General features: G+C 45.6%; 1 protein-coding gene across 1 annotated transcript in view; it reads left to right on the forward strand.

Moving 5' to 3' along the window:
- The first annotated feature begins 591 nt into the window (after positions 1-591).
- SPOCK2 (SPARC (osteonectin), cwcv and kazal like domains proteoglycan 2) overlaps positions 592-22,292 on the forward strand; it is a 234,783-nt gene continuing 213,082 nt past the window's right edge. The window contains exon 1 of the mRNA XM_030204904.1: positions 592-792. Within this exon, the coding sequence (XP_030060764.1) occupies positions 616-792 (177 nt within the window). The 5' untranslated portion in view covers positions 592-615. The remainder of the gene's footprint in view (positions 793-22,292) is intronic.

A 22,292-nucleotide genomic window follows, 5' to 3' on the forward strand; every position in this document is an offset into this window, starting at 1 on the left:
TAGATAGATAGATAGTTTTTTTTTACTATTTTATTTAAATTGCACTTCTCTAATCAGAACTACAAGTCCCTGCATGCAATAGGATAAACTCAGGCCCGGATCAACCCTGTGGATCTGGAACTAGCTGGCAACCTTATTTTTAAAGCCCAAGATTTCATTTTTTCCCAGTCCATTAAATATAAAGGAGAACTACTAAAATGGCCCCTAGTGTGATGTAGCCAGTACAGGCAGCTGTGAATGATGTGGTCAGTCAAGGATGGCACTAGAGCAGACTGTCAAAGCGGCTAGTACAGGTTGAGGGCAAATGTTGCACGTGTAAACCGTATGAGAGTCAAGCAATGTGAAGCAAAAAGGGGGGGGGGGGGGAGTGAGGGGTGAAGCAAGAGCAAAGGTCTGTTATGTGGCTCTCATATATATCTTAAAGAACAGTGATCACCTTGATGGGCGAGGTGCGCCGAACTCGCTCCCGCATCCCTCTGGTCCTCGCCCCTCCCCTCCCCTCTCTCTGCCCCTCCCCTCCCTCCCTTTCCTCTTGCTCTCTTGCAGGCTCTGTCTGCGCTCCTCTCTCATACCCTCCCTACTTCTTCTGCTCAGTCTCTGGTCCCGGGCTCAGCCATGCCCTCCCCGGGAAGCCTCCTGCTGCTCCTGCTGCTGCCCCTGGCCCGGGCGCAGGCTGATGCCAAGGGGGAAGCAGAAATCCCGCTGCCCGGCAACTTCATGGAGGACGAGAAATGGCTGGCATCCATCTCCCAGTACAGCGGCAAGATCAAGCACTGGAACCGCTTCCGAGACGTGAGTCCGGCCCGGGGGGGGGGGGGGGGGGGGCAGGGCACAGGCAAGCAAACCCAGAGCCATAAGCCCGATGTGCTCAAGATGTATATGTGATAATCGCCTACAGATAAATATTTTTGCTAGGTTCTATTTACTCCTTGCGTTATCCTTCTTCTAGTCATCTTTGTAGTCCGAGAAGGGAGGTGTATGGTGCAAGGCTTGTACTGGGTGATCTGTGTCTGCACATTTGCAGCTTTTTCTCCATAGTCTGCTTGCAAAGAAAACCGAGCATTTCCTAGAGATGGTGGCTATTGCATTTCCATATCTAGCAAAGGCTTAATTATGTATCCGAGGGAGGCAGGAGATGGCAGTCAAAGGGCACACCTGCGTCTTTCATTTTCTAACACACACGAGTCATTAATGAATCAAAACATTATCCAGACAGGAAGGATCAGATCTAAGATAGAGGGCTGGGGGTATTTTTTGTTTTTAATTAGGACACTCTACGGCTCGTGTTAGCCAAGCCTGATAATTACATCATGCTTGGAAAAATAAATTCTATAGCTCTGATTCATCAGGAGGATGGAAGATTTTTTTTTCCTTCACTTTGCGCCAGTAGGATTAAGCTTTGATAAACCAGATCCGAAATGTTCTCTATTTGATGAGCGCAATGCATGCATGTTGGAAGTGCTGTTGGAGGCTTTTTTTTAATGCATGCCCCGTTTGTGTAGCTCGGTGTGGTCCACCGAGCTGGAGGAAGCCCGTACTGCGAGTTTTGCGCGCAGAAAGACTGCGGCTATTTATTGACCCACTCAGCCTCCCGATTCTATTATTTCTCGCATCGGTACCTGTCATCAGACTTATGCTTTAGAAACGTTTTGAAAGCAAATGAAAAACGAGCCCTTAACAGAGGCGGACGCAATTTACTTTCAGGAAAGCGACAGAAAAAAACCTGCTCAGATTCGCTGAACCTGGTAGATGTAGTGAATGCGCGTCATTTTCAATAATAAACACCCCAAGTGGTTTTCTTAAGGGGGTGGGGGCGGATAGAGGTCAGCAAATGGAAGCTAATCCCCTCCTTCCCCCAGGTATGCAGCAGAGGGTAGCAAGCAAGCACTCCTCTCTGTAAGGCGTGAGATTTAATATACATTTCTGCTGGGGGGTATTTCTTTTTCATATCTATCCTGCTGTTTCGCCCCCCCCCCCTCCCAGTAGCTGTGGATTGCCTTGGCAGTACCTCCAGCACTGGGAAACCTATGAATGCATTAAACCCATACAACAGGAGCATGGGTTGAGGGAGGCTGACAGAAGTAGCAACCAGGGATGTATTTTTTTTCCAAGTCTCTCCTCTGCAGGCAGTCTGACCTTTGAGCATTGTAATGGAATGACTGGTCCTGCTGGGAGCTAATGAGTAGCCGCCCCACAGACTTATTCTGCCTATCTGGCCAGGACCAAGTTAAACCATATGTTAATTATCCCTATTTGTCATAGTGCTAATTGTTTTTTTTAAACATACAGTTTAATCCTTTTACTCTGGTCATCCTTATAAAGTATCAGTGTCCTTAACAGGCACCCCCTCCTCTGGTATTCTACAAATAGTTCAAAGTGCCAGCTTTCAAGAACCCCTGGTCCCTTCCTTTGACAATGTTGGTCTGCAATTCGTCATAAGTAATATACAGAGCCACTCCAATTCACAGCCATGATGAATCAGGTCTACATCTCCTGCACCATGGCCCCAATGCTCAGGTTTCTGCCAGGTACTTGTGACCTGGCTTGGCCACTGTTGGAAACAAGATACTGGGCTAGATCAGTGGCGTAGCTAAGTGGGGCCACAGGGGCCTGGGCCCCCCAAAATTTCATCCAGGCCACTGACGTCTTGTGCACGCTCCTTTAAGTGAAACTGAGCATTCTCACTTTCACTTAAGGGAACATGCAAGACATCAGGAGGAAGAAAGAGCAGGGCAGCGAATGCGGTGGTGCCGGAGACCAGCGCTAAAGAAGGCTTCAGCTGACGGGGGTTGGGGACACCCACCAGCAAAGGTATTTGCTACTGTGGGGTACGGCGGGGGGAGCGATGAGGTGGTGAGGGGAAGCGGTGAGGAGGTGAGGGGGAGCAGCAAGGCGGCAGGGGGGCGAGGGGGTGGGGTAGCAGACTAAAATGTGCCCCCCTACCTTGGGCTCTGGCCCCCTCCCATTGCGAGGTCTGGCTTCACCCCTGGGCTAGATAGACCATTGGTCTGACCCAGTATGACTAGTCTTATGTTCTTATCAGTGCATTTTTTTCTAGAGAAAAAGGTGCTGGTACTTAAATGCGAGGCCACCCTTCGGGGTGAGGTGATCACTGAGGGACCCACCCTACAATAGCCAGGCCCCCTGCAACCAGTCACAGAATCTATGACAAGGCAGAATTGATGTGTAGAGCCTGAGCTCTTTCATTAAAACTTGAGGTCCCATAGGTCAATCTTAGCAGACAATGGAAAAGGTGCCGGTACTCAATAACCCCTCAAAAAAAGCCCTGGTTCTTATATTCTTAGAAGCAAATGTGGGTGCTCGAGGCCATTAGGGCCTGACTGGTGCCTGCATTTGCTCCTGCTAAACACTCAAAGGGCTCTGGTGTGGGGAACAACAGCTGCACAAGAGGATACCGCAAGTAGGGTGCAAAACATGCAAATCGCATTTAAATGGCGGTCATTACAGATTCTTCCCGATCCTTGAAGAACAGCACTCTGAACAAGGGCACTCTTACCACCAGGAACCGTACACCAGCTCGGAGCTGGCGTTAGGTAACCTGGAAAGCAATGAAGCAGGGAGAAGACATTCACCCTCAAATAATGATCTCATCTTTGTTAAGCCAAGCACCAAAAGGTCTTTTATTTATTTGCAATAAATAGAAATTTAAAAAAAAAAAGGGAAATAAGATGATTCTTTTTAAAAGTTGGACTACACTTGACCAAGCCAGATCCTTTTTCCTCAGGTCAGTTTCCCGTGCCGCTAGTTTTGAAGCACTTGGGGATTGGCTACGGCAACAACTCTGAACGTGGTCACACCCCATTTCAACCAATACCTGTTTTTCAAAATACCTTTACAAGAAGCACTGCAGCCGACACTTCTTCCCCCTTCTTCCCTCCTCCCCTCGGGCGTGAAGAGTTGTGCTTGACACACTTCAGCACATGTGTCGGGCACCATCCTGCCACTTTACTTCCTCGTGCTCAAAGCTAATAGCGTGCATATCATTTGCATACTATTAGTGTCAAGCATGGCGCTGTTGTGGCGGTAAAACTCCAGTGCTGTTTCGTACAGCGCCGGAGTTTTGAGCATCTGGTAGTGGGAGGGAGTTTCCTATCTTTGGCCCTGATGCTCAGAGGGGTGCTAGAGGCCGTTTACGCTGGACTAATGCCCACATTTGCAGGAGTACAATGATCAGAGGCCCCTAGCGCATCAAATAACAAGCTTGCCTCAGATCAGCGCCAATAGCATTTAAAACAAGCATCACATTTTATTTATAAATTACTTTTCTGCAGGCTTGTAAAGCACAATGCAAAATACAATATATCAAATATAAAGTTGATACTTATTTGCACTCATGATTATATTAAGTTATTAATATTGTATATAGTTGAATATAAAATGAGGTTTTTGGACCAAAAGGGGCCCAAAAATGGAGGTATTGGTTTATTGTTTATCCACTCCTACCCTAGCTGAGATAATATTTCACCATCTCTCTGACCTCATGTGCAACTTTCTTTAAATTAGTCACCTTACTTTTTAACTCTTACGACTCTCTCACCTATCTATATGTTCCATCTTTGCTTATACCCTTCACTGTCAATTAAAATGTTCTATTACGTATTGTGTTGACATTGTAAGTAGTATACTATCAGGCTTATTTTAGAAAGAGAAGGGAGATGGGCGTCTTTCTCCCAGGGTTGTCCAAATCGGCATAATTGAAAGTCGATTTTGGGTGTCCTCAACTGCTTTCCGTCGTGGGGATGACCAAAGCTCACAGGGGCGTGTCGGAAGCATAGCGAAGGCGGGACTGGGGCATGCCTAACACATGGGTATCCTTGACCGATAATGGAAAAAAGAAGGGCATTTCTGACGAGCACTTGGGCGACTTTACTTGGTCCATTTTTTTATGACCAAGCCTCAACAAGGTGCCTGAACTGACCAGATGACCACCGGAGGGAATCGGGGATGACCTCCCCTTACTCCCCCAGTGGTCACCAACCCCCTCCCACCCTAAAAAAAAACCTTTTAAAATATTTTTTGCCAGCCTCAAATGTCATACCCAGCTCCCTGACAGCAGTATGCAGGTCCGTGGAGCAGTTTTAGTGGGTGCAGTGCAATTCAGGCAGGCAGGCCCAGGCCCATCCCCCCTACCTGTTACACTTGTGGTGGTAAATAGAAGCCCTTCAAAACCCACAAGAAACCCACTGCCCACATGTAGGTGCCCCCGTTCACCCCTTAGGTCTATGTTAGTGGTGTACAGTTGTGGGGAGTGGGTTTTGGGGGGGGGGTTGGGGGTCTCAGCACCCAAGGTAAGGGAGCTATGCACCTGGGAGCAATTTGTGAAGTCCACTGCAGTGCCCCCTAGGGTGCCCGATTGGTATCCTGGCATGTCAGGGGGACCAGTGCACTACGAATGCTGGCTCCTTCCACGACCAAATGGCTTGCATTTGGTCATTTCTGAGATGGGCATCCTCGGTTTCCATTATCGCTGAAAATCGGGGACAACCATATCTAAGGACGACCATCTCTAGGGTCGATCTAAATTTTGCAATTTGGGCATCCCCGACCGTATTATTGAAACGAAAGATGGACGCCCATCTTGTTTTGATAATACTGGTTTCCCCACCCCTTCGCTGGGACGTCAGGAAAACATGGGCACCCCTTTCGATTATGCCCCTCCACATCATACTTTGTATTGTTTTTTCAGTATTTTTTACTGCTGTAATTGTCTATTGCTCATGTTTGATCTCTTCTTGGTATACACCGCCTTGAGTGAATTCCTTCAAAAAGGCGGTAAATAAATCCTAATAAATAAAAAAATAAATACAAAATTAGATTAAAATGAGGCCCATTTTGTGTTCACTGCGATACTCAAAGAACAGAGTCCTAAAGAAGAGTACACTTACCGCAGTAAACCTAACGCCAGCTCGGAGCTGGCGTTAGGGTTTTTGAAGAGAGGATCCTTGAAGAGTCAGCCGGAACAGGAGTGCCAAGAGCCAGGAGATGCATGATGGAGTAGCAGCTGGAACAGTGCAAGCTTGGCAGATGTCAGAAGCTTTTTGCCTATCCAGCTCTAAAAAGTAAACCAGGAGCTCGCACCGTTGCAGCCTAGTCCCGGGGAAGTCAAACTTCTCAGCTCTGTAGCAAATTGCTGTTGCTCGTCTATTAGATCTGCATGGCCAGCGAATCAGTTTATCTGTCTCGCTTCCTCACTCCCTACTGACCGTCATGTACACTCAGGTCTTCTCAACAGAATCAACTCATTGTTCCAACTTTTCATGAAATTAGACACATCACCATACGCCAATCCATATGTTCCATACAAGACCCCGTTCTTTGGATTGGATTACCAATCAACTTATGATTGTCATCTTCCCTCCAGTCTTTTGAGATTGACCTGAAGACTTTATTATTTGCAGATGCCTATAATTAATTTATACCTTCCACACTCTCTGGGAATGATGGTACCCTGGAAGACATGATACCATCTCCAACACCCCCTGAGCTTCCTTTTTTGCTTTCCTGTTTACATTGTATTTCTCCCCTCTTTCCCCTTGCTCTGCTGATGTTTCCCTTTTTCCTTTCTATCTTTCTTTTCCCCCCTTTACATTGTAAGCCACTCAGATATTCTTTGATGGGCGGGGTATAAGCCTCTAATAAACTTGAAACTTGATTGGACAGGAAACAGGGTGATCACCTGAAGTGGCTGTGTTTGATCTTAAATTTATCGACAAGCACAGAAGAATAAAAGTCCTCTGCAATGATAACACAGAAAAACACACACAGCTGGGGTGACACGAAGGATGATGCAGAATAAAAATGTCCAATGGACTAAACCAGTTCACATCAGAAACTTTATTCACATTGAATAAAGCTTCTGATTTGAACTGGTTTAGTCCATTGGACATTTTTATTCTGCATCATCCTTCATGTCACCCCTACTGTGTGTGTTTTTCTGATATTAAATTTAGAAACTTCTCATCGGGCTTTATAGGCATCCTCCAATACTCCAGTGTACAGAGTTGGGGGGGGGGGGTAGTGAAAAAAAGCTGGGCAACCAGCACTTCTTCCTCCTCCTTCCCTCCTCCTCCTCCTCCTCTGGCATTTTGGGCATGTGTTCAAGAGCTGTGCTTAACACACAACTCTTCAGCACATGCTCCAGGCACCATCTAACTCCTGAACAAATCATGCTCAATGCTATAAATGTACCTATATTTGCATCTCATTACTGTTGAGCATTAGGGAGTAGTTCAGATACACTGATCCGGTGGTATTTTCCCTGCGCTGTTTGGAACAGCGCCAGAGTTTTGATCATCGGAGCCTTTGTGTAGGAGAGCTGGAGATGGCCTTCTGAAGCAGCACATTTCTGCCCAATGCAAAGGACTTGACATGTCTGAAAAATACAAAGGGGGCAGTTATAAAGGTTGGTGCCAAGAAGCAGGTGCCACAGTGGGGTACGCTTATTGCCATTCTATAACGGCACTCAGACTTGCCTAAGTCATTATAGGATACTAGCAGAAACCAGGTCAAAGGGTGATGCAAGTGGACATGTAACTGATAGTATTCTATAAACTGTGCATGTCAATTGGTGACACATCCATGGCCCGTCCATGCTGTGACTATATGTATCCCCTTTGCAGTTACACATAGATGCTATTGATAGAAGATCATCTAGTGCATATATGTTTGTTGCTGCCAATTATTGGTGCCAGTGATGTGTGCATGTAGCACGTACTTCTAAGCACCTGTTTGTGGAATTGTCCCAAAACTGCATGCAGGGTAACAAAAGAGAGAGTCAGAAGTACCCAAAAAGCAGCAACAAAAGGAAAAGCACAAAAGGGTCTTCAAGACTGGAACAAACAAGAGTTCTTTATTCAACAGACCCAACACGAGCCGTGTTTCGGCGTAGCTAAGCCTGTGTCAGGGGTTGATGCAGATAGGAACTCTTGATTACTAACTAACATTTACCATATGCAAATATTAAAAAAGCAAATGTCTTTACCATCCAAGTGTATGAAATCACCTCAACATGTTATGGCAGGGTGATTAAGGCAAAACAAAATATAACCAACGTTAAAGGTAAGTGTGCCACGTCTGATTTCTCCATGTGATCCCCAGTTGCTCCTGCCTGTGTTGGCTGTTCTCTCAAAATTGCTGCTGTGACCCTTAGTGGCAATCTCAAAAGAGTGCCGCAAAAGGTCAAAGCAGCCATTTTGAAAGTAGAGCTGACATGGCCAAGAGCGACTAGGGATCACTCCTGCCCTGACTACATCACTAGAACACAAGGCATTGTAAGATAGGCCCAAGGGGGCACCTACAGGTAGGCAGGGGGGAAAGGCAATACCTGCTCGGAGGGGAGGGGGAGGGGGAGGGAAGGAGACAAACAGGACAAAACGCACATTTTTGGCCTTCATCAAAAACACAGTTTCAGCCAAAACCCAAACCATGATGGTAGCCTTTTGGCCAAAACCAGGCAGAAAAAGGATTTGGGGCCAGTTGTGGCACCAAAACCGAAATTCGGTCAGCCTCTACTTGTGTACCTGCATCCACTATAAGATAGGCCCAAGGGGAGGGGACAGCTCTGCATTCTTTGAATGCTTTTGATACAAATGTTTAGCTGGAATTTAAGTTTGTAAATTTGAGATGATGAGCTCCTTAGGAATTAGCCTCTGTGGAGATATGACATCAGCTGTCACTCCAAATGTGGCGCAAAGTCAGCCATTGTAAAAGCAGTGTGGCTTTTAGTTTCTATTTTTGTTAGCTGAGGTCCATGCGTGTGGACGCTATTTTGCTTGGAAGTAAAATATGGTCTTTATTTAAATTATTATATCTATTCTGGCTTGGATACTATTTGAGTGATTCTAAAGAGTTTCCAGGCTCTGTTGGGTATGATGAAGGTGCAACATTTTAATTAAACTTGTGACGTGCAGAAGCTAAATTCTATCAAAAAGGAACCTGCAGTGATTGTTTTCAAATACAAGTACTGGTCAGATTATAGTGTTAGTAGGGAAATGATATTACGATGAAATGAAGTTTATATATTAGAAAATAATTTGAGAAATGTATTGCTCTTGATTATAATTTTTCAGAGCATATAGTCCTCACATTCAGGTGCAGATTATCAAAAGCCCCACGCTGTTCCAACAATGCTCTAAAAATAGCGCTGGAACAGCATGGGGCTTTACCGCCCCTATGGTCAGAAATAATAGCATGCAAATTTAAGCATACTATTATCTCTGATCATAGAGTAAAAGTGCAGGAGGATTGTGCCTGAGCGCAATCCTCCGGCACTTGTTTGACAGGTCTGAGTTGTCAAAAGCCCAGATCTGTCAAATACAGGGGCTGGAGGTCCATGGGACCCCCAGACCCCTCTGCAATTCAAGGCCCTGGTGGCCTAGTGCACCCCCAAACCACTCCCCTCACTCCCACCCCAAGCCAGTGACATGGGGGCTGGAGCTCCGATGGACCTCCAGTCCCCCCGATCCCCCTTGACACAAGTTCCCCCCAATCCCCCTCAATGGATCTCCAGCCCTCCTAGCTCCCCCTCACACCCCAATAAAAAAAGCCCTGGTGGCCCAGTGGGCCGCAAACAGAAGCCCTTCCCCCAATCTGGTGGACTAGCGGCCTCTTTCCCTGCCCCCCTGTACCTGAGTGACAGAGGAGGGAGTAGTACACTCCCTCCTCTTCCAGTGCCGCCTTGAAAATGGGATGTGCTGGGTGGGGCTTCACCACCATATAAGGGAAAACTACTATTATTCTGTCCTTCACCACTCAGGTACAGGGGGGCGGGGAAGAGGGCTGTTAGACTACCAGGTGGGGGGCATGTGTTCACGGCCCACTAGGCCACCAGGGCTTTTTTAAATTGGGGTGTGAGCAGTGCTAGGGGGCTGGAGATCCACTGGATCTCCAGCCCCCCGTGAACTTGTGTTGGGGGGGTCAGGGAACTGCAGTTTCACCGGACCTCCAGCTCCTGTGTCACTGGCTTGGGGTGAGGGGGTCCTGTGGGGGGCTCAGGGGCTCCTGCAGGGGGTTCCATTGAGGAAATTTGGGGCCTGCTAGCATGCAAAGATCTTCCAAAGTTCACAAGTTCACAACACACCCTCTTAGTGTTTTAATTGTTTGTCCATAAATTCTTTGTACGAACAATTCCTTTCTTGCAGCTCTACACAGTGCTGTGTTTATATCTGCAAATCTTAATGCCAGCTCTGAGCTGGTGTAGGGTTTGTTACGGGTAGCTCGCCAATGTTTGGCATGCTGTCTGCAGGTCATTGGGGAGGAATAATAAAATACCTGTTTAGCATGCATTTGCATGCTACTTGCAGTCAGAGCCTGCAAGTGCATTGTTTCATGTGCTCAAGGGCTCTGATCATGGGGCAGTAGCAAACGCAGGAGCTAGTATGGCGCTAATAGCTTCTAGCACCCTCGTTTGCTTCTGATCATCGGCCTGTCAGTGACATCAATGTGCTTTTTATTCTGGATTGTGTATCAGGCTGGTATAATGTCTGCCGTGTAGACCAGTGTCTGGACTCTGTTACCCTATTTTATTAAGAATCTATGTCATGCTTGTCTTTAATCAGTTTTATAACTAAATACATAACGGAAAACATCTCAGTGCTACTTTCTCTTGTTACTTGTGCACAGTTTGGGTAAGCATAAAAAGCTTGTAATCCTGATTTATTTTTTTTACACATTCTCACAAAGTTCCTGTCTCAGAGGATATTTAACTATATCTGCATTGACTTGGGAAATTAAACTTGGGAACTTAAATGCCTCTCCTAGTTGTCAGCCCATGCATGCTGATCCTGGACCTGGAGGGCAATTGTCTGTGGGTTTAACAGAGGACTGCCAATTACAAGCTCTGACAATCCTCAGTGGGTCTCATTAATTCACTTTCACACAACCAAAGTTTAGTTTTCGATTTTCGGCCCCAGGTGGTAAGTTTCGGTTGGAGTTTCGGTTTCATAGACAGTTTCAGTTTTGGCAGAAACTGAAAAAGGCAGTTTCGGTTGGCCTCTGTGCACAAGGTTCTGCACCAAGAGCAGCTAGTACTGTGCACATGTCTGAGCAAAACAAGTGTCGGAAAAAATGTGCTAGAATTTTATTCTGCAGATAAATATCAGCATTTAAAAAACTTCTTGTGCAGAAAATGTTCACAATACCAATATTTATGTATAGAACATTTCAGTACATGCACAATAGAGGGCAACCAAAACTGGTCTCTTCAGTTTCATCCAAAACCAAATCTGCGACTGAAATTTACCAGTCAGTTTGGCAAACTGGCTGCTAGGGCCCGGCCCAGCTTGACCCCTGCATAGAACAAGCCCCTACTCCATCCCTTTCCCTCCCAGGCATATAACAAGTACCCCTCCTGGGCCCACATAATCTTGGGAAGCCCTGAGTGAGGCCTGTTTACCATATAAGGGAGAAACTCCCTTATATGGTACACATGCCCTGGCCAGTGCTTCCCAGGATGTCCCAGACAGGGTGGAGCACTACCATTTTGCAGATAGCGGTGCCCAGAGGCAGGACCAAGTGGGCATCGCTCCTGTTTTCTTCAAGATATAGTGGTGGGGGGAGGGGCTAGGCTTGGGGTGAGTGGGAGTCCTGCTAGACCACCAGGGATTTTTGTGAGGAGAGGGAATATACTAGACCACCAGGGTACTTTTTTATGCTAATGGGGGATCCCTTGGAAAGGCCGAGGGTCCACTAGACCACTAGGTCATTTTTTTTAATGTTTGGGGAAAATGGGGGGGGGGGGGGGCTCAGGTCAAGAGGGGGCAGGCTGAATTTTTAAGTTGGATACGGGGGTGTTTTAGGGCAAGGCCACTGCACAAAGCAGTCCCAGGAAGGGTACGGAGAGATGAGGTGCCACTAGAGACCTCTCCTCTCAACCAACATCTCTACCCTGCCCTGGACCTGGTGAAAAGTTTCCCATGCTAAACGTGTGTGAGAAACACTTTTTTTTTAGCATAGCTACGGGGTAATTAATGACCACATCAGCATGAGTTTAAATGCATTTTAATGTGATCTGCGGTAATAATTTCAGCGCAAGTTAATACCTGCGCCGAAACCATTTGAGCATAGCTCAGCCGGTAAAACTGGGTTAAAGCTACGCTAATGTTTTGTGCATTGGCTCCTGAGACAGCAGAGCCATGTAGTCCAGGACTTCCAGAGGCTGAGTGGCCCAGTTACTGGCTTCAAATTGGGGAACAAGAAGATGCAGGACAGTCAAATAAGGACCCCAATAAATAAAGGTGTGCAGGCAGAACATTTCAATTTATTTCATTTTGTTTTGGACTTTTTGTTTTGTTTTGCATTTGTTTCATTTTTTTCAATAGTGTGTGCTATTGAGTGCTCATGAAATGAAATAGAGCGTACTATTACAGACCAAAATGGAATGATAGAAAAGCGCCAAACTGATTAAAAGGTAGGGTCCCTCATGGCTGACACTATAAATATCCCTATAGCTTCGAATCCAGCCTCGGATGCTGCTTTCTTCCCCTGGTAACAGATTCGGCATTGAAGGCGCTGGCTGCCGGCACTTCCGCCTCCTGCCGCATCAGTTACTCAGTGTAGATGTCTTTGAAAGGGATTCTTGTAGCACAGAGACAGCACTGCCTCTTTCCCCTTTCTCTCTGTGAGCGAACAATGAAGGACTGCAAGAGAGATAAAAGCCTTGTCTTCCCTTTGAAGCATTGGGTAAGGGTGCAGCCCCTGCTTGACCTGCAGGATTGGGATGAATTTTGTCTCATCTAAAGAAGCAACCTGCGTGATTTTGAGAAGATCACAAAAGAGCCTCATGTCTGCATAATTCTTGTACTGGTTCCACCAGTCTCACAACCTTCAAAGAATCCAATTTGTTTTAGGACCAGTGTTGCTTCTAGGACCATTTGCCCTGTTAAATGATGAGAAACCCAAGGGCAGAACTCTGTGTCAGGTGACACGATGTGGATTTTATTGTGAATTTATGTGGTATACTTGGGCTTATAGAACATTCGAGCAACTGTTAAATAAACTTCCAGGTTTCTATCCACAGATTTCTTTGATTATCAGCATTTTAAGCACTGCATTGGAGTAAGAGATCATCCTTGGTCAATAAAATGTGAATGATGTTGGCAGTTTTCACTGCATCCCAAAGACACTCTGAAAATCAAAAAGAACCTATGCTCTTTTGCTAAGGTTTTGTGGTTACCACGCGCTAATTGCCAAAATTAACATGCAGTAATTACTGATCCTCTGTGTTAATTAGTAGGGGGTGTTCCCAGCATTTTGCTATCATGAGTTATTGCAGAGTGTAAGTGGGTATGGTTCATTAATTCCCAGATTCTATATCGCATGACCAAAATTGCGTGCACAAATCCGGTCATATTTTGGATTTGCGCATGCAATTTAATTACTTAACAACCCAACCTGTGCTGATAATTGCCGCTTAACAAGTAATTATTGACACTGGCAATAATTAGAATTTACGTGCACGACTTTCTAGGCTTATCCTGTAAAGTGGTGCACGTAAATTCTAATGCAAGCTGTCAAAAAGGGGGTGTGGTCATGGGAGAACCATGGGCATTCCGAAATTCTACGCGCACGGTTATAGAATACACCTGCTCTGTGCCTAGCTTAGGCACCGGTCTTTACACCAAGTTTTACTTGGTGTCATAGGAGCCAACTTTTCAAAATGATTGGGGGTGCTGATTTTTTTTTTGTACAGGTGGTGCATTCCCCCCTCCCACTCCCTCTCCCCATCCCCCTCTCTGTCCCCGCCCCCTCCCTCTCCTCCATTCCCCTGAGTTCCAGGCCCACCTCCCTCCCAGTTCCAGTCCCTCCCAGTTCCAGGCTCCCTCCCTTTGAGTTCCAGGGTCCCCCTCCCTCCCTCCCTCCGAGTTCCACAGGGTCCCCTCCAAGTTCCACAGGGTCCCCCCTCCCTCCGAGTTCCAGGGTCCCCCCTCCCTCCTTCCCAGTTCCTGGGTCCCCCCCTCCCCTCCTCCCTCCCTCCATTCTACAGGTCCCCCCAAGTTCCACAGGGTCCCTCCCTCCCTCCCAGTTCCAGGGTCTCCCCTCCGAGTTCCAGGGTTCCCCCTCCCTCCCTCCAAGTTCCACAGGGTCCCCCCTCCCAGTTCCAGGGTTCCCCCTCCCCTCCTCCCCTCCCTCCGTTCCACAGGGCCCTCCCCCCCCGAGTTCCACATGGTCCTTCCCCCCCCCCCCTGAGTTCCAGGGTCATCGTCCCTCCATTCCTCCCTCCCTCCCTTCAAGGTCCAGGCCCCCTCCATCCGAATTTTAAAAGTCATCTTGACTTACCTCGTCGGGGTTACGGCAGACAGCAGCAGCGGTAAAAAGCATGCAGGCTCGACCCTTAGTTCAGTTTTCCCTTCTCTCTCTCTCAGCTCTGGTCCCGCCCTTGCCGAAACAGGAAATGAGGGCAGGACCAGAGCTGAGACAGAGAGAGAAGGGAAAACTGAACTAAGGGCCGAGCCTTCACGCTTTTTACAGCTGCTGCCGGCTGCCATAACCCCGACAAGGTAAGTCAAGATGACTTAAAATTCGGAGGGAGGGGGCCTGAACCTCGAAGGGAGGGAGGGAGGGAGGAAGGGAGGGACAACGACCCTGGAACTCAGAAGAAAGGACGACAACCCTGGAACTCGGAGGGGGGGCGACCCTGGAACTCGGAGGGAGGAAGGGAATGAACTTCCGGTGGGTGAAATATTGGGGGTGCTCAAGCACCCACAGCACCCATGGAGTCAGCACCTATGCTTGGTGTAAATGGATGCACCTAGAATTAGGTGCAGGCATGGCTGCTAGGCGTATTCTATAAACTTGCTAGGCATATTCTATACACCACGCCTAAATCTAGGCGCAGTTTACAGATTAATCCTAGGAGGAAATATTTTCAGTGCTGATTTTTCAGGCACTATATATAGAATCTAGTCTTAAGTGTATGGCAGATAACGAGTGATGCAGTTAGCTCTACCTCTTGATGTGTTTCTGTCGCCACCTATTTCACGCCCCAAACTGCAAACTTCTGCAGTAGCACATGGGAATCACCTCATGGTAACAGTGAATACACTATGGTAACTGTTAGTGTAAATTAATTCCCATGTTAAACACCTAACACAGCTTAGTAACTGGGCCCTTCAGTGTGAATTTAACATAGCTTTAAACCAGGCTTGTCCAAGTTCAGTCCTGGAGGGCTACAGACAGGCCAGGTTTTCAGGATATGCCTAATGAATGTGCATGAGAAAGATTTGCATGCCTAGAACATTAGTTGTCTGCGGATCTCTCTTATGCATATTTTATTAGGGATATCCTGAAAACCTGGTCTGCTTGCGGCCCTTGAGAGCTGAATTGGACAAGTCTGCTTTAAACAAAATAGTATAGAGCAATGGTTTTCAATCCAGTCCTCAGGGACCACCTAGCCAGTCAGGTTTTCAGGATAGTCACACAATGAATATGCATGAGAGAGATCTGCATACCAAGAAGGCAGTGCATGCAAATCTATCTCATGCATATTCATTGTTGTTAAAAACTGCTGGTATAGAGCATAGCAATGGTGTAGAAAATTCTGAACAAATGAATTAAAAATTTAAACAAATTGATAAAGGCAGCTGCACCTTTTTCTCTTTGATTTCTGTTTCATTTGTAGAGGCAAAGGTACTAAAGTGCCCTAATGCTTTTCACAAGTGTTGGAGAAACAACACAGAAAGGGTCAAAAGTACAGAACAAAGTCCAACAAACAAAAAAGGCACTAGGAGCCTTCAAAAGCGGGACACGTCCTTTATTCACATAAATCTTGTACACCAATCTTTCATCATTGACCCGACATGGGCAGTGTTTCGGTACACAACGCCTGCATCAGGGGTCTGTGTTAAACAAACAAGCAGTAAATACAATTCGTATATTGTAGACCAATTACATTTAGGAAATAAACATCTTAACCCTTTAGTGTCCAATGTTCCCGAAATAAGCCATATGGGAACAGATTGATGGGAACATTGGACACTAATTTAATAAAGCCTTAGAGAACTATGCATATATGGTGTGAACATTCCGGAAAAAAAATAATGAACTCAATGCGCTAAAACCATTGTGTCATGAATAAAACATGTCATAGATAAGACATAGAATACTTAAATATAAAGTGATACTTGAGTAACAAAAATGGCAGTTTCTTTTGTAACACAACCTTATCACTATGTATTAATAGTGCTGTTAATATGCATTAATTAGGTTGTGAGAGTTTTAACAGAAAAACCTATGCAAATGAGATGGAAAACTATGCAGATCAGCTCATTTGCATAAAAGTACACAAAAGTGAAAGCAGGCGCATTAATACAAAACTCTTAATGACACCTTCAGGAAGTATACTTAAGTTTAATTTTTTTTTTTTTTGCTGTAATGCCTGTGTTAACCTGTTAACTTTAACACTAAGAAATGAATGCGAACCTCATTTATGTGTCATTAACATGGGCTATTAAATTTTGAACTAATTAACCTGTGTTAGTGGCTGATGCTAGCACATTTTGGTGCATCGGTGTCCTAAGACACAGCAAGAGTTTTTTTTTTGCTCCAGTGAACTTGGTGGTTTCCCATATGCACTGGTGTAGTGAGATGTTCATGGAGTATCTGCTCTTTTCGATTATTTGCTTCTGGGAGCATTTACGTTTCCTGCCACCTACCCTTGAAACATCATTCATGCCATTATAAAACTCAACATCATATTATAGTAAATGATGACAGATAAAGACATTTGCTTTTTGCCAGCAGCACTGCTGAGTGATTCACATAGAACAAATAGAGGACAGAGGTTATCTCATAGTTTTGCCCACCTTTGATGGCAATGTTTTATGTTTTATCAAAACTTGATATACCACTCAACGTACACAGATCTAAGCAGTTTGCAATAAAAAAAATCAATACAGTTTAAAAGAACTCCATAAATTTGATAGGAAAGCCTAAAAAACACACCTTCAAGAAACCAAGCTCTCAAATAAACAAACAAAAAAAGTATTCATTTTGTTCAGCTGCACTTGGTGTCACTGCACAGATTCCCAATCCTTTCCTGGAGGCGCCGAGCCAGTCAGGTTCAGAAATAAAGGATAAAAAGCAGAAACAAAAATACAAGGTGATACTTTTCAATGGAATATACTTCTTGATAGACTCAAAGAAGCCAACAATCCCTTCCTCACATCAGATGAGTACTGGTGATCCAAGGTGGATGTCTCTAGATATTTTGGGTGCTTCTGATTGTAGGTTTCAATTGATAAATAACAATTAAAATATCTCTGGTGCAAAAAAATTAAAATATGTGTTTATTGGATAAACACTGAAAAAATATCACTTTCCTAGTACTCTGTCATCCCTCCTCTGGTTTGTCTTGTAACCTCCATTCAGTTTGTTTGTATTTTTTTTTTAACATTTGTACCCTGTGCTTTCCCACTCATGGCAGGCTCAATGTGGCTTACAGGGGGCAATGGAGAGTTAAGTGACTTGCCTAGAGTTACAGGGAGCTGCTTGTGCCTGAAGTGGGAATTGAACTCAGTTCCTCAGCACCAAAGTCCACCACCCTAACCACTAGGCCATTCCTCCATGCCACTCATTTTCTGTACTAACAACTCCAGAGTGATATAAACATATTTATTTGATTCAATCAGAAAAGGCTCCAAACTATAACACTTGTGGAGAAAAAACAGCTATAAACATTGGTTTCTTTTTTGTACTCTGAAAGCTCTATCATACCAAGAGCGGGGCGGTGGGGGCGGTCTGCCCCACGTGCAGGCAGAAACGGGGTGTGCGGAGCAGGCATGTGACTGTCAGCTCTGCTGGTCCCCAGTCCCCTCTGACGTGAACTTCCTGTTCCAGGGCAGGGGACCAGCAGAGTCTGATAGCCACACGACTTCTCCGCACACCCCTTAACTCGGAGGAGAGGTTCTCTGCCCTGGGTGGCAATTAAGGTAGATACGCTGCTGCCTGATGGAACTCCTGATTATCTGGAAAATAAGCATCAAACTTTACAGTTTATAAGCAACTAAGAATAGAAGCTCTTATGATATTTATTACATGCAGTTACTGTACTTGAATGGGGAATATTGCTAAAGGTGCTACATCCACTGTGAACAGTCTCAAAGACAGGAACTGCAAGCTCTTGTAAGATATTTATATTGGGCTAGATTCTATATATGGTGCCTAAAATTTTGCACCAACCCCCCCCCCCCCCCCCCCCCCCCCCCCACACACACACACTTAAGCAGTATTCTATAAGCCGTCCCTAAAGTTTGGTGCAGTTTATTCAATGAATGCTTACATGGACAGGTCGCTTATAAATTTAGGCACCGCCGTTTGCACCAATGAAAATATGGTGCGAATACCCTGCATGAATTTATGCGGAGCCCCCATATTCTGTATTTACATGTGTAACTCAAAACCATGCTCCAAATCTGGCCCGAAACACCCATGCACCTTCCATTTCCGTGCCCCCTTTTTTGGACCATGTGTCAGTTGTAAGTGTGGATCCCGTACCTAAATTTATGCAGGCTAGTCCCAATTAAATCTAATTAGCGCCAATAATTGCTTTTTAAAAAGCCAAATATTTGCACTAATTGGCTCATTATTCTGTTAAATTGCATGCACAAATTGAGAACGTGCCAGAATTTGCGTGTGCAATTTTTGGCGACCTTTATAGAATCAGGGGGATTGTGTCTCCTGAAGGGCTACATTCTCAGAAAGCATCCTAATATTCTGAACCTAGCTCTTGACCAAGTCTGGCTCTTAAACACAGCCCAAATCCAGACTCCACTTAGTCACCACGTCAACATTTCTAACTCTGCCACTTGTATGACTCACTCCTGAAACAGCTCTGTAACCCAACCCCATGGTGGGTATACCTGCTTTCTCTCTCTTTGCATCACTGTGATATGTTTGCATGCCTGATTTATTCTTATTTCTTTGATGTCTGAAATCTTGTGCCGTGTGTGAAGCTTTGAACTTTTCGTCCTGATTTTATATTGTTTCAAATGTCCTTATTTATTTGTGACTGAGCAAGTTTTTGCTATTAAAACCGTCTTTTTGTGTTGTTTTTCACTCCATATTTTGTATTCTTTTTTTTTTCTGTCTACTGCATTGCCTGACTTTTGGGTCCATTCTTCCCTAATATGGTGTTATTGGAGTCCATAATCACTGACGCAGGCTTACCGCTCGCTAAAAGGGAAGTACCACTGGGCTACCGCAGCAGCCTGGCGGAAGTTCCCATCCCCAGTGTTTGCCATTTCCGGTGCTACAAAAATATTTTTATTTTTGTAGCGCTGGTGTGTACCCAGCAGTAATCAGGCAGTGCGGGAGCCCTTACCGCCAACTCAATGGGTGGCGGTAAGTGCTCCCACCCCAAATGGGCACGCGGCAAGTGCTTCACTTGCCAAATGTCCTTTTCTTAAAAAAAAAAAACCTTGCCTTTTATCTGCTGTGGTAAAAGGGGGCCTCGGTGCACATCAAAAACACGCGCCGATGCTAGAGCAGGTCCCCTTTTACTGCAGCTTCGTAAAAGGACCCTTTAGTTCCTTTTCTTTCTATAATTCTCAGACTTTGCCTCTTGCGCAATCTTCTTTTCAAAGTTTCTCTTTGCCTTCCATTATCAGCACTTTGCATTTGACTTGCCATTCCTTATGCTGTTTCCTATGACTTTCAGTCGGATCCTTCTTCCATTTTCTGTAGGATTTTCTTTTAGCTCTAATAGCTTCATTCACCTCACTTTTCAGCCATGCTGGCTGTCATTTGCCCTTCCTTCCTCCTTTTTTAATACATGGAATATGTCTGGTCTGGGCTTCCAGGATGGTATTTTTGAACAGCATCCACGTCTGATGTACGTTTTTGACCTTTGCAGCTGCTGCTCTAAATTTTTTTTTACTCTTCTTCTCATTTTATTATAGTCTCCTTTTAGAAAGTTAAATGCTAACATATTGGATTTCCTGTGTTCACTTACTCCAGAGCTGATATCAAATCTGATCATATTATGATCACTGTTATCAAGCGGCCCCAGCACCATTACCTCCTGCACCAGATCATGTGCTCCACTAAGAACTAGGTCTAGAACTTTTTCCCTTCTTGTTGGTTCCTGAACCAGCTGTTCCATAACGCAGTCATTGATTTAATCAAGGAATTTTTCCTCCCTAGCATACACTGATGTTACATTTATCCAGTCAATATCAGGGTAATTGAAATCCACCCATTATTATTGTGTTGCCCACTTTGTTAGCCTCCCTAATTTCTGATAACATTTCTACATCAGTCTGTTCATCCTGGCCAGGTGGACGATAGTACACTCCTATCACTATCCTTTTTCCCTTTACACATGGAATTTTTATCCATAGGGATTCTAAGATGTGTTTCATGTCCTGCAGAGTTTTTAGTCTATTTGATTCAAGGCCCTCCTTAACATATAATGCTATCCCTCCACCAATTCGATCCACCCTACCACTGCAATATAATTTGTACCCTGGTATGACAGTGGCCCACTGGTTATCTTCCTTCTAGCAGGTCTCAGAGAGGCCTATTACATCTATCTTTTCATTTGGAGTCCTTTTACAAAGGCGCACTGAAAAATGTAGTGTAGGCACGGGTTTTGGGTGCACACCGATCCAATTTTTAGCGCACCTGTAAAAAAGGCCTTTAAAATTTTTTTTGCTGAAAATGGACATGCAGCAAAATGAAAATTGCTGCGCATCCATTTTGGGTCTGAGACCTTAACACCAGCTATTGACCTATTGGGAAAGGGAAATGGGTCTTGATATACCGCCTTTCTGCGGTTTTTGCAACTACATTCAAAGCAGTTTACATACATTCAGGTACTTATTTTGTAACAGGGGCAATGGAGGGTTAAGTGACTTGCCCAGAGTCACAAGGAGCTGCAGTGGGAATTGAACTCAGTTCCCCAGGATCAAAGTCCACTGCACTAACCACTAGGCTACTAGACTCATGGTAATGACCTATGCATGCCAAATGCCACTTGGCGCGTTTCCGTTACGCGTGCCTGAAAATAAAAAAATATTTTTCAGACGCGCATATCGGATGCGCACCAAAAATGAAATTACCGCAAAAGCCACGTGATAGGCGGGTGGTAACTCCATTTTGGCACGCATTGGGCGTGTGCAGATGCTTCCACGGCTTAGTAAAAGGGCCCCTTATGCAATATATTCTAACTCTCCCATCTTATTTCTTAAGCTTCTTGCATTTGCATATAAACATTTAAAACAATGTTTGTTCCTATTCACAACTTGCTCAGCAGTTGACAGTGTTAATTTGCAATCTTAAAAATCTGTCTGCTCTTTATTTAAAGATACCTGGTGTACTATGGTTTCGATTGCTACCTCGCTATCCCTGTTTTGGTGATATCTTTTAAAGATACCTTGTTCCAAACCATGTACGTTTGAGTGACTGTCAGCCCAGTGCCGTAGCGGGGGTGGCTGGCACCCGGGGTGGGTCGCCACCGTGCACCCCCCCAGGTGCAGCGCAGCACCCCCCCTCGGCGCGCACCCTCCCCCTGGAGCGCATTGTACCTTACTTTGGCAGTGAGGGACGGGCGGGAGGGCCGATCCACCCCCGAGTCCACGTCGCTGGGAGCTGCGTCGGCTCCATTGGTTCTTTGCTCTCTCTGCCCCGGAACAGGAAGTAACCTGATCCGGGGCAGAGGGAGCAAGAAACCAACGGAGACGACACCGCCCCCCCAGCAGCGTGCACCCGGGGCGGACCGCCCCCCCTTCCTACACCACTGTGTCAGCCTTCCCCCAATTTCTAGTTTAAAAGCTGCTCTATCTCCTTTTTAAATGTTGATGCCAGCATCCTAGTTCTATCCCAGTTAAGGTGGAGCCCATCCTTTCAGAGCAGGCTCCCCCCCCCCCCCCCCCCACCACGGATTGTTGCCCAGTTCCTAACAAATCTAAATCCCTCATCCCCGGACCATTGTCTCAACCATGCTTTGAGACTTTGGAGCTCTGCCTGCCTCTTGGTTCCTGCACGTGCAATGGAGAGCAGTTCTGAAAATGCTACCGTGCAGGATCTGGATTTCAGCTTTCTACATAGGAGTCAGCAATTGGCCAGTTAAGTGCTGATATTCAGCCTTTACCCAGCCAAGTTAACTTGCAAATAGGATCTCATAAAATTCAATCCTACCTTTGGGGTCCTTTTTTCATGCTGCAGTAAAAGGAACCCTGTGGTGGTGGTGGTGTTGGTGTGCGGGTTTGCCATTTGCCAAGGTCCCCTTTTACCACAGCAGGTAAAGGGCCCCCTTTTTTTTTTTTTTTTTTAAGAAA

The sequence above is a fragment of the Microcaecilia unicolor genome, chromosome 5, assembly GCF_901765095.1.
Source record: "Microcaecilia unicolor chromosome 5, aMicUni1.1, whole genome shotgun sequence".
NCBI classification, from domain to species: Eukaryota; Metazoa; Chordata; class Amphibia; order Gymnophiona; family Siphonopidae; genus Microcaecilia; species Microcaecilia unicolor.